This window comes from Aspergillus fijiensis (assembly GCF_003184825.1).
Source record: "Aspergillus fijiensis CBS 313.89 unplaced genomic scaffold BO72scaffold_27, whole genome shotgun sequence".
In the NCBI taxonomy this organism is placed as follows: domain Eukaryota; kingdom Fungi; phylum Ascomycota; class Eurotiomycetes; order Eurotiales; family Aspergillaceae; genus Aspergillus; species Aspergillus fijiensis.
Window position 1 is genome coordinate 26,029 of NW_024469003.1, and position 11,049 is coordinate 37,077.

The following is an 11,049-nucleotide window of genomic DNA, read 5'->3' on the forward strand; positions in this document are numbered from 1 at the left end:
TTATGGCGGCCGCAGATGGCTTTGTGGGATGTATGAGTCACTAGTTTCACTATCTCTGCAAGAACATGACTGATTATCGTATTCTTGATCGTAATAAGTCTTTGTACTAAGTTATAGATCGTAGGCGAGAGAGCATCACGTGGGAAGGTTCCACACCGCCCCCCGGGAGGACGTGGAGCCAAACGGGGCAAACCAGCCAAACTGCCCACGGGCTCCAGCCTAAGCATACGTCGACACTCCCGACCACCACCAGGAGCTGTTCCTCTCCCCTCAGTTCCGCCTCCTCGTCCGCATTTTCCCACTTCCACCCTTTCCCTCTTTTCTTTGTCTATCGTCTCTGGTTCAAATAGCACCCTGTGGTGGACTCTTCGACCATGGCCGATTTCGTCGACCCCCGGATGACCAGCGTCAAGCCTCGCATCCGCTACAACACCATTGGAGGTATCAACGGACCGCTGGTCGTTCTGGATAATGTACGGGCCCGTCTCCATCGGCACGTCATCTGGCCGGCCCCAGGTATATCAGGGATGGGAATTCCAGCTAATCCACGATGGCTTAGGTCAAATTCCCCCGTTACAATGAGATCGTGTCTTTGACCCTCCCTGATGGGACCGAGCGGTCGGGTCAGGTTCTGGAAGCTCGAGGTATGTGTGGATGGATGAATGAGATAACGATCAGATCCGCTGATGTATCTTACCCTTGCTGTAGGAAACCGAGCAGTCGTTCAGGTGCGGACTTTCCGAGTGCAGAGAATGGGAGGTGGATTTATCGGACGGTACATTGACATCGGAATGCGGTCATACTAGGTGTTCGAAGGCACGTCTGGCATCGACGTTAAGAAGGTACTTCGCTGTCATATAGCCATAGCCTGAGTCAACCGCCGTGCTGACTTCCCTTAGACGAAAGTCGAGTTTACCGGTCACAGCTTGAAGCTCGGTGTCTCCGAAGACATGCTGGGTCGTGTGTTCGATGGCTCCGGTCGCGCGATTGACAAGGGCCCCAAGGTGCTGGCGGAGGACTACCTGGATATCAACGGCCAACCTATCAACCCTTACTCCCGAGTATGAGCCTCGCCTTTTGTTCCGCGACATGCACATCCCAGGTGGCTAACGCGTTTGGTGGTCTGCAGGTATACCCCGAAGAAATGATCTCCACTGGTATCTCCGCTATCGACACGATGAACTCCATTGCCCGTGGCCAGAAGATCCCCATCTTCTCTGCCGCCGGTCTGCCACACAACGAAATCGCCGCCCAGATCTGTCGTCAGGCTGGTCTGGTGAAGCGCCCCACCAAGGACGTCCACGACGGACACGAGGAGAACTTCTCCATCGTCTTCGCCGCCATGGGTGTGAACATGGAAACGGCCCGTTTCTTTACCCGCGACTTCGAGGAGAACGGCAGTATGGAGCGCGTGACGCTCTTCCTGAACTTGGCCAACGACCCTACGTATGTGATTGGTTTTGTGTGCGTGTGTGCGTGCGGAACTGACAGCCCGCGTCCAGGATTGAACGTATCATCACCCCTCGTCTTGCGCTGACCACGGCCGAGTACTATGCCTACCAGCTGGAGAAGCACGTCCTGGTCATCATGACTGATCTGTCTGCCTACTGTGACGCTCTGCGTGAGGTCTCGGCTGCTCGTGAAGAAGTCCCGGGTCGTCGTGGTTACCCTGGTTACATGTACACTGACTTGTCGACCTTGTACGAGCGTGCCGGTCGTGTGGAGGGCCGTAACGGATCCATCACACAGATTCCTATCTTGACGATGCCTAACGACGGTCAGTTGCTTATCTGGTGGTGCATATGCCGATGGGCCAATGCTGATGGATTGCAGATATCACTCACCCCATTCCCGATTTGACTGGCTACATTACGGAGGGACAGATCTTCATTGACCGTCAACTGTACAACAAGGGTGTCTACCCGCCCATCAACGTGCTGCCGTCGCTGTCCCGTCTGATGAAGTCGGCTATTGGTGAGGGCCGTTCCCGGAAGGATCACTCGGATGTGTCCAACCAGTTGTACGCCAAGTACGCCATTGGTCGTGATGCTGGTAAGTTTGTGTGCTGTGTTGAGATGTGGTCATAGCTAACTTTTGTGTCTAGCCGCCATGAAGGCTGTCGTCGGTGAGGAGGCCCTCTCCTCCGAGGACAAGCTCTCCCTGGAGTTCCTGGACAAGTTCGAGCGGACCTTCATCAGCCAGTCGCCGTACGAGTCGCGCACGATCTTCGAGTCGCTGGACATCGCGTGGAACCTGCTGCGGATCTACCCCAAGGACCTGCTCAACCGTATCCCCAAGCGTGTGCTGGATGAGTTCTATGCGCGGTCTGCGCGCAAGATCGCCAACAAGGACACGCGAGACAACACTGTGGCGGAGCAGACCCAGGGCGAGACTGCGGATCTGATTGAGACGTGAGTGGATAGCTAGGTTTGCGAGTTGCGTGTTTTCTGCTGGTACTTGATTGTGTTTGTGATGCTGTTACTACGGCCTGCATATATTCGCGTAGTTGTATATCATTGCAGAATTTTGTGGATGGGCTTAGTCTATGTAGTCTGTTGTATCTGTTGCATCTGCTGCTACAGGTGAGACGACACCTTTCCCAGCTTAAACTCCTTCTTGACGCGACCCACCAACTCCTTCAACACGGGGACCAGCCACTCGAAATCGCTCCTGTCGAGATAGACCTGGGCCGACAGCCGCACCCACAGCCAACCGGCATGGGCAAAGACGGGCACGAAGGTGCGGTAATCCTCGACCAGCCTCCTCTGCATCCAATCCACCACCGCGGGGACGAGCTCCGCTGTTAGACCGGCAGTATCCTCCTCGCCTCTTACTGTCTGCACGACCCTAACCGGCAACCGCACATTATTCATGGCACACCTCCTCCACGCACTCCTCTTACCTGCTGCATTGCCGTCGCCAAGAACCTCCGTCCCCAACCCGGCCGCCACGAGATCCGCCCCCTCATTCACCAGCTCCTCAAGATAAGCATAAACCGCCGCCTCGCCGCCGCACACCTCCTCCCGAAACTGCAGGGCGGCCGGCACACACAGATACGGCGTATCGTCGGCCGTGGCCACGAACTCGAACAGCGCCTCGAACGCGGTCTTCCGTCCCGCACTCGCCATCAGCGAGGGCTTCGCCGGCGTCTCGGATGGAGGCGGGATATACCCCCAGGAGGTGGGGAGGGTGGTGCGGATGAGGTGCTGCAGGGCGGGGTTGACGTAGAGCAGGGCCACGCTGCGGGGGGTGTAGAGCCACCTGTGCGCAGTGCGCATCAACTGTCAGCATTATGCTCCTCTGATCTGTAAGTCTTGTGGGGGGGGGGGGGTGCGCAGCTTGCCCCGTCCCCCCGGGAAGCCCCCGGGCAGCCCCCGGCAGTAAGGGGAAGGAAAGCGAGGGGAAGGAAGGTAACTCATACTTATGGCAATTACTGGTCAGGAAATCCACGCCCCCGATTTTCCCCCACCCGTCTGGCCCTGGCCCAAGCCCAAGCCCATCATCCCCAAGCCCATCCTGGCCCCCATCCCGGCCCTCATCCACCAGCGCCGTCCCCAAATCCAACTCAATCATGCCGACCCCATGCGCCGCATCCACCAGACTCCACACGCCCTCCTCCCGACACACTTTCACCAAAATCTCGAACGGGAACCGCACCCCAGGCAGACTGACCACCGTCTCCAGCACGGCGATCCGGGGCCGCGACCCCTCCGCCCGCACCTGGCGCACCGCCTCCCGGAACCGCTGCACCAGCTCGGCCGGGGTGATCGGGAACGCGTACTCGATCTTCCGCAGCCGCAGGGTGGGACCTGGGAGATGGTCGCGCAGCGAGAACAGCCCGTTCTCGACGGCGCCGTAGACCGTCGAGAAGTAGAGGAGCGTGTCCCCTTCCACGAAGTGCGGGGCGAGGTTGTGCAGCACGGTCGCGACGCCGGTGGTGGCGTTTTTGACGGGGACGAGGTCGCGGACCGGGCAGTTGAGGAGGGCGGCGAGCGCGTGGCGCGCGGGAAGCAGGGCCGTGGGCTGCGTGTAGCGCAGGAATTGGTCGGGGGAGAGCTCGGCGAGGCGCTGGTAGGTTTGTTGGGTTGCGAGGACGGGGCGGGGGTGCGTGCCGAAGGAGCCTGGGGATCGATCATTTATTAGTTTTGTGTGTTGGGGCGGGGGGGTTTATAGTGTCTGTCAGTGGGAGTGACCGTGGTTCAGGTTTCTATAGTTCGGGTCGAGGAGGAAGTGTTGGCGCATCGAGGCGCCGAAGGGGGTGGTGGGTGACATCCTCTAGGCTCTTCAAATGTTTTCTGGGTTGATGGGAAGGAGTTATCAGGTACGAGGAGAATCTGGACTGTACCAAGTAAGTGCCGATGTAGATGTATTTATACTCCCTCCTCTCGAATTCGTCAATGACGCATAGAGGGGCATGTACTGTAATCGAAGGGCGTGGCTATCACATGATAGATAAGTTCCCGATCTATGCTATGCGGGATAGATCCTGATAAGATACACCTTCACCGTCACCATCCTGCATCCAGTTCCCTGACACCCACAATCTACCGCTTTCCCTTCTTACGCGGAGCAACCACCTTGAACGCCGCATTGCTGGCATCCTCCTCCCGGTGCGCATTCGACGACCCCTTCTTGGCCACCTCGCTCCACCCGCCCGCGTTCTTCGGCTCCGCAAACGCACTCGCCGCCACCGGGTCCACAATCCCCTTGTCCGCCAGCTTGCGCCGACGGATAAACTCCTCCGCAAACCGCCGTCCATCCAGAGTCTGCGAGTTGGCATACACCGAATCCGAGATGATCTCCGCCTCCGCCGGCAGGAACAGCAACTGCTGCACAAAGTCGTCCACTACATCATTGCAATTAGCTCCAGCTCAATAAACCCCGAGAAAGGAAAAGCACTTACCATTGATGTTGCTGTTCAGGCCCTTGCCCAGCGCCAACTTGGCCCACTTGGTGAACTCTTCAACCGCCCGGTTAGGGTTGGTGGGCGGCGTAGGGCCCACAGACACGGTGCGAGGCGTGGCAACCGTAGCGGGCTTGGGCTTCACCGGCGAAACGGCCACAGGCACAACGCCAGTGGTCGCGCGCGGTCCCGAAGGAGCAGCAGGAGGAGCCTTGGCCTTGCCGCCGGCACCGACGGTGGTCCATGCGCCCGAAGAGGCAGCCGTGTTCACAGGAGACGGCGCGGGAGCCTTGCTGGCCAGATCGGCGTAACGCTTACCAGTAGACGAGGGAGCAGTAGGAGGGCTGGCAGCAGCAGTCTGCGCCGCAGCGGCCGCAGCGGCAAGACGCTGCTTTCGAGCCTCTTCTTCCTTCTGGATCTGAGCCAAAGTCTTCTTGGCAGCAGCCGATGGAGCGGCAGGGCCCTTGTTGTTCCAGACGGAACCCGAGGAAGTCGGGGTCGACGGCGATCCGGCGCTCGCCCAGTTGGCAGTCGACGGCAGGCCAGGCGCTTGCACCTGGGCCGCCTGGCTGAGGCGCTCCTGCTCTGCAAGCATCTGAGCACGACGAGCGGCAGCCGCAATCTCCTCCTTCTGGGCGGCGTTCCGAGCTTCAGCCTCCTGGATCTCCTTCAGAGAAGGACCCTTGGGGACCTCGTTGGCTTCCTTCGCCCACGGCGCAATGGACGTGGTGGGCGCCTCGACCGGGGTCTGCGTCTGGGAGCGAGAGTTGGCAGCCAGGGATTCGGCCACATTCTGGCGGTTGCGCTGAGCGGCAGGAGCCGGCAGAGGGGAGGCAGAGGGCGGAGGAGGGAAGGGCTGGGGCATCATGGCGCTATCGCCCTTGCTCATCCAAGCGGCCTCGGTGACGGAGCCCGCCTGCGGTTGTTCCAATTGCTGCTGCTCGCGTTGCTGCTGTTCCTGCTGTTCTTGTTGCTCCAGCTGCTGGCGTTGAGCGGTGGCAGCCTTCTGGACCTGCTGCGACAGAGTGAGAGGAGGCTCCTGGGGAGCGGCTTCAAGGGTATCGAACTCAGTACTCTCCTCAGGGATCTGAGACTGAACGGACTCGGCCGGGTGGGTAGGAAGACCCTCGACAGTCTGCATTCCGAGTTCGGCTTCCTGTGCCCGCAGGGCATGGAACTGACGAAGGCGCTCCTCACGTGCCTGTTGGTCGAAGAGAGCATCACCCTGGGTGCTATCAAACTGCTCTTGCTCCTGCTGCAGACGGGCCCGATCTTGGAGCATCGAAGCGACCTGCTGCTGATGGAACAGGCTTTCAGGCTGGCGAGCAGCGAAAGAGCTGGGGGTACCAAAGGCGAACGGATCCGGCCGACTCATGTTCAGGCGGTCCAGAAGAGTAGGAAGTTGATCCTGGCCCAGATCCGTGCCAAGCATCTGAGGACCCACGTTGGGCAGAGGGTTGCCTCGCATAGCGGCAGCCGCATCAAAGAAGCCGGCAACGGACGGAGGTTGCTGCTGGGACTGCTGCTGCTGCTGTTGCTGCATCGGCGCCTGGATCGGTGAGGGCTGGAAGCCGACCGGAGAAGCGATGCTACCGAAGCTAGGCTGGCTGTGGAGGCTGTGAGCACTGGAATGGTGCTGAAGCTGATGAGGGTGGATGGAGTGGGGAACGCCCTGGAACTGCATCTGCTTCATCAGAGCCTGCTGCTGAGCCAAGTGTTCTTTCTGGCGGGCCATCAGGTACTGCTCCTCCTGTTTGCGACGTTCCAAAGCGTTCTGCTGCTCGGCGGTCAGGGTGGTACCAAAGCTAGGGAAGCTGCCAGGGAAGGGAGGCTGCGCCGTGCCACTAGTGTTGCCAGTCCATGGTCCGGGGGCAGGGTCAGGCCCGTGAGGAATGCCGATTTGAGGTACCAAGAACGGTTCGCGAGAATTGCCAATGCGACGAACCAGCTGTGCCAACGGCTCAAATTCGGGGTCCTCGAGCTTCTTGATCTGCAGGTCTGGGCTGAAAAATCCGGCCTTGAACCAGTCATGCATCTCGAGTCCAGTCCATGGGCCCTGAATGTTACCCTGCGGGTCACGGTAGATCCAGCGCATGCGGTCAGGCATCACCATGGTCCGTTGCTGCGCCGGGGGGACAGACCCAGAATTTCCGGGGGTCTGGCTGGGTTGCGGCGCATCAGGAACCATGGAGCCAGGACCAGAGCCGACGGCAGACACAGGAGTCTGAGAAGTCGAAGTGGCTGGCTGGCCGCCCTGCACAGTCTTATCGATAGGCTGTAGATCTGCTCCGTGCGTCAGTGGGCCCTGATCCGCCAAAAGTCCGTCGAAGATCTCCCCAGATTGCCGGGCAGCCTCGTCCAAAGCCCCTAGATCGGGCCGGATCTGGTCACTCTGCATCTGCTCTTGCATGGCAGGGGGGAAGAGCGAGCCTAGTTTGCTCGAGCGACCCAGACTGCCCGTTCCAGTGATCCCAGCATGAGGGCTGAACAGACCGCTTCCTCCCAGCGTCGACAAGCTTGGAGACTGCAGGTCACCCATGGTACCGAAGATCGGGTCACCGAAGCCGCCCGCAAACGCAGATCGTTCGCGCGTGGGGGTGCCAACGGCGGCGCTCGTGGGCCATCCAGCAGCGCCTCCAATGGGAGGAAGACCACCTAGGCCGCCCAAGCTTGAAAAGCTTCTGTTTCCAGCTGCACTCGATGTTTGGCTGCGGTCAATGGACGGCAAGTCCATGCCCGAGCCGACACGTCGGATGGAGCCGAAAGCGGAGGAGGTATCGCGCAGGCCAGTGATACCGGGGTGGGTGGTGTTTTGAATATCCGATCCGTCGGTTTCGACATCATCCACCTCGTGTCGGTCGCCGTGGGGGCTCTGGTAGGGGTTCGTATTGGTCGGGCTAGTAGGCTCGTGTCCCTGCAGAAGACTCGGGGTAGGGTTCCGGGAATTTTCGTGGCTCTGCATCAGTTCCCGAAATCCGGGGATGCTCGAGGTCATGCCAAACGCCCCAAAGCCCAAATGGTCGGACGGGGGCTGGGGCTGGGGATTGATCTCTTGAGAGCCCCCAAGCGCCGCGCTGCCACTGCGAAGCTCCTCCTGGAATGGGTTCGTCTCACTGCGACCAGTGCGGGTCTTGACAGGCTCGCCCCAAGGGGACTGCGCGCGCTTCTCACCCTCCACATCAGCAAAGCGCTCCAGGCTGCTAAGAGACGACTTCTCCTTGAGAGCCGCCGCCGCCATGTCCTCGGAGCTATCCTTGGAGAAGAGTCCCTTCAGGCGACTTTCTCCACGGAGACTGCCAAACCCAGCCTTCTTCTCCGTGGTGGGGGTGGTGCTCGTTCCCGGTCCAAGAGAAAAGGATCCGAACGCACCCATCGGTGAATTATTGGCATTTTGCGAGGCGGCCGCCCAAGGCGAGCTTGGCCCACCTGGCGCCACGCTCAACGGATTGGTGGAGCTCCGCTTCAGCGAGCCAAATGGCGAAGCGACATCTGCACTGGGCTCCTTACCCAGATTCTCCTTTTCCTTCTCCTCCCACCGAGCAGTGGAAGAGGAAGTATCGCGGAAGTCGGTCTTGCGGCGCAGCAGTGAGGGAGGCGGGGTGGACGTGGTCGGTTCGTCACGGAAGAAGCGAGAGCCACTGGTGGTAGGAGACATTGGATTCGCGGGTGAATCGGCCGTCTCCCGACGCCGGGGACCGGGACGTCCAGCGCTGGGAGAGGAGGTGTTGTAGTTGTTCATATGACCCTGGGAAATGGACAGCTTGCGACCTCCCGCGCCGGTAGCGGTGTTCTCTTTCGAGGCGTTCGTGGGTGGCGGCTTGAGCGGAGAGTTGACGGAGGAGGTAAACAACTGGACGATTTAGCAAAGATGCCCCGACATAAGTTGAAAATAGTCCATAGGTGATGTGGCGGGGCATAACATGTAAGAAAGACACACCTCTTTCTCGTCGTCCGTCGGTTCCACGAGACCCAGCGGCTCGACATGGCCCCCATGATCCCAGCAGACCTCCGGACCGGACGGATTGTCCTTGGAATCTTCGCGCTTGCCCCATGCTCCATTGACGGGGGAGGTTTCGGAGGAGTGGGGATTCCAGTCGGCGACGAAGTACTCTGCGACATTCTTCCCCAGCGAGCCGGTGTCCCGTTGGTTCTTATAGAGATTTAGCAGCAGGTCCTTGGAATAACGAGTTTCCGTGGTGGCACCGTTCCGGAGTGCGCTGGACTGGTAGTTCGAGGACATATGCGGGGGGGTGTAGGTGCCGACGGTGGGAGTGGTGGCCGAGTTCGGTTGACTCGTATCCCGGTTATGCGACGGGTTCGTCGCGACTGAGGGGCGGCGGAAGGTCTGTGTTGCTCCGTTCATGCGAGTGCGAGACCTGTGCATCCCCAGCGGAAGTAGGAATGAGTTGTCAGTTTTACTGGTTCCACCACAAAACTAGGAGGCCCCCGGCCGGATTTGGATGGGGCTGCTGGCAAACGAGGAGACGGACGCGCGACAAGGTGTTGGGCAAGGAACGGGGGCAGGCATACCATTCTCCACCGGGAGCTCCATCTCCTCTGCGGTTGGAAGAGTCGTGGATGTTGCCGGCGGCGGCTGAGGCAAAACTAGAGGGAAGTGGCGTAGGCATTATGGAAGAAGAGGATAGCTGGTTGAGACGGGAAAGACAAGGCCGAGTCCAGCAGATCAGATGAAAGACAAATCGAGGGAAAGGTCGACGGTCAGAGGTGAGGCGAACGCGTTGGTTTCGAAAATTTTTAGAGGGATGTGTTTGGTAGGAAACAAGGACGCAAAGCTGTTTGGTTGTGTGGAGAGAAGAGAGAATCGATCAGCCAACGAACCCGAGGGACGAAGATGGGGGGGGAGGAAGCGGAGGGAGGCAAACGAGGTTTCGATGGTGGAGGGAGAGCAGGAGAGAGAGACATACCAGGCCCAAGTTGATCGAGACGGCGACAGAATTGTGTAGAGCGAAAATAGGTTGTGGGAGGAATTGCAGGTTCGGAGCAGCAGCAGCAGCAGCAGACGAGGGGATTGAACGAAGTTCGAGTTCGAGATCAGAAGATCGAAAGGATCAGTTCCTGGTGCAAGTTTGGGAAGTTCAAGAGTGAGAAAAATGAGCCAAGGGCTGAGCGGCGAATGAGCGGTGGGATGTGGCAATAAGGGGGGACTGTTTTCGTGTTTCGTCGCTTTTCTCGCCTTTTTCCCCATACGTTGGATACCAGCCACCCTCGAGTCAATTGAAGTACATTACCTCATCAGTAAGGGTAAATTCTCGACCTTGCCTTAATGATTGTTGATGTCAATCCATTCATTCACTCATTATTACACACTACACTCGTAGTTGCCAGGCCCCTATTCCTCATAACCTAACACACAGTGCCGCTCCCAGGCAAAGCCTGGGTAGACCACTATGGTGACCACGGTGGTGACCACCCATGCACAACACATCCTCTGCAAGCACAATCTTTGTATCATGTGTATTCCACGCGGATCGAAGAATAGAGACGATCACTGTTTACACCGGCAGTACCTGCAGTACTACTACTGGAAAGCTCGACCTCCAGGATCGGGTGCGTGGCCCGACCTCTTCCCCAGCCGACTCCATCTCTCTTAAGACCACGCCCCGACGTTGACTGGCCCACACACCAGCCGCAAACGCTTCGGCTTCTTCCTCGACGTGTCGCTTTCTTTTTTTTTTTGCCTTTTTTTGCGTACTGTACAGTACTTTCCCACTCATAAGCCCCCCCCCCAAAAAAAGAAAAAAGAATAGGCTGGCGGAATCGATGGGTAGTTCTCCGGAAGGAATAATCTACCGGTACGCATATAAGTTAGCTACATAGTCCTTAAATTTGGGGCAGTTTGCTTTTGCTTCACGCAGAAACGCAAATAGCAATAGCAACCACAACAGCAACAGCAACCACAACAGCAACAGCAACCACAACAGCAACAGCAACCACAACAGCAACAGCAACAGCGACAGCACAAACAGCAGCCCTACTCCACTCTCCGAGTCCGGCCAGCATCAGCATCAGCCACCACGGAATCAATCAATCATCAAGCACTCTTCCCTACCCATCAAGAATAATCCAGACGCAAAAAAAGCTCGGCCGGTTACAGCGGAAATCCAATCGCCCTTAAGGTTTGGTCG

General features: G+C 58.6%; 4 protein-coding genes across 4 annotated transcripts; 1 reads left to right on the plus strand and 3 right to left on the minus strand.

Annotated features, from left to right (window-relative positions):
* The first annotated feature begins 212 nt into the window (after nt 1–212).
* BO72DRAFT_528233 (H(+)-transporting V1 sector ATPase subunit B) lies at nt 213–2,545 on the plus strand. Its single transcript, XM_040950166.1, has 9 exons — nt 213–473; nt 560–644; nt 709–728; nt 807–842; nt 900–1,061; nt 1,130–1,446; nt 1,503–1,777; nt 1,834–2,052; nt 2,105–2,545. Exons 1-9 carry the CDS (start codon nt 375–377, stop codon nt 2,413–2,415), a joined length of 1,524 nt encoding a protein of 507 aa, XP_040800626.1. The 5' UTR covers nt 213–374; the 3' UTR covers nt 2,416–2,545.
* BO72DRAFT_123664 (putative aminotransferase family protein (LolT)) lies at nt 2,496–4,370 on the minus strand. Its single transcript, XM_040939035.1, has 3 exons — nt 4,194–4,370; nt 3,422–4,121; nt 2,496–3,261 (listed from the first exon to the last, which is right to left on the minus strand). Exons 1-3 carry the CDS (start codon nt 4,270–4,272, stop codon nt 2,577–2,579), a joined length of 1,464 nt encoding a protein of 487 aa, XP_040800627.1. The 5' UTR covers nt 4,273–4,370; the 3' UTR covers nt 2,496–2,576.
* Nucleotide 4,371: 1 nt separating this feature from the next.
* On the minus strand, nt 4,372–9,677 carry BO72DRAFT_123676 (uncharacterized protein). Its single transcript, XM_040939036.1, has 4 exons — nt 9,434–9,677; nt 8,841–9,279; nt 4,904–8,753; nt 4,372–4,846 (listed from the first exon to the last, which is right to left on the minus strand). Exons 1-4 carry the CDS (start codon nt 9,529–9,531, stop codon nt 4,545–4,547), a joined length of 4,689 nt encoding a protein of 1,562 aa, XP_040800628.1. The 5' UTR covers nt 9,532–9,677; the 3' UTR covers nt 4,372–4,544.
* A 1,014-nt stretch (nt 9,678–10,691) lies between these two features.
* Nucleotides 10,692–11,006, minus strand: BO72DRAFT_448589 (uncharacterized protein). The gene has a single exon (XM_040944822.1). It carries the CDS (start codon nt 10,928–10,930, stop codon nt 10,772–10,774), a length of 159 nt encoding a protein of 52 aa, XP_040800629.1. The 5' UTR covers nt 10,931–11,006; the 3' UTR covers nt 10,692–10,771.
* Between the last annotated feature and the right edge of the window lie 43 nt (nt 11,007–11,049).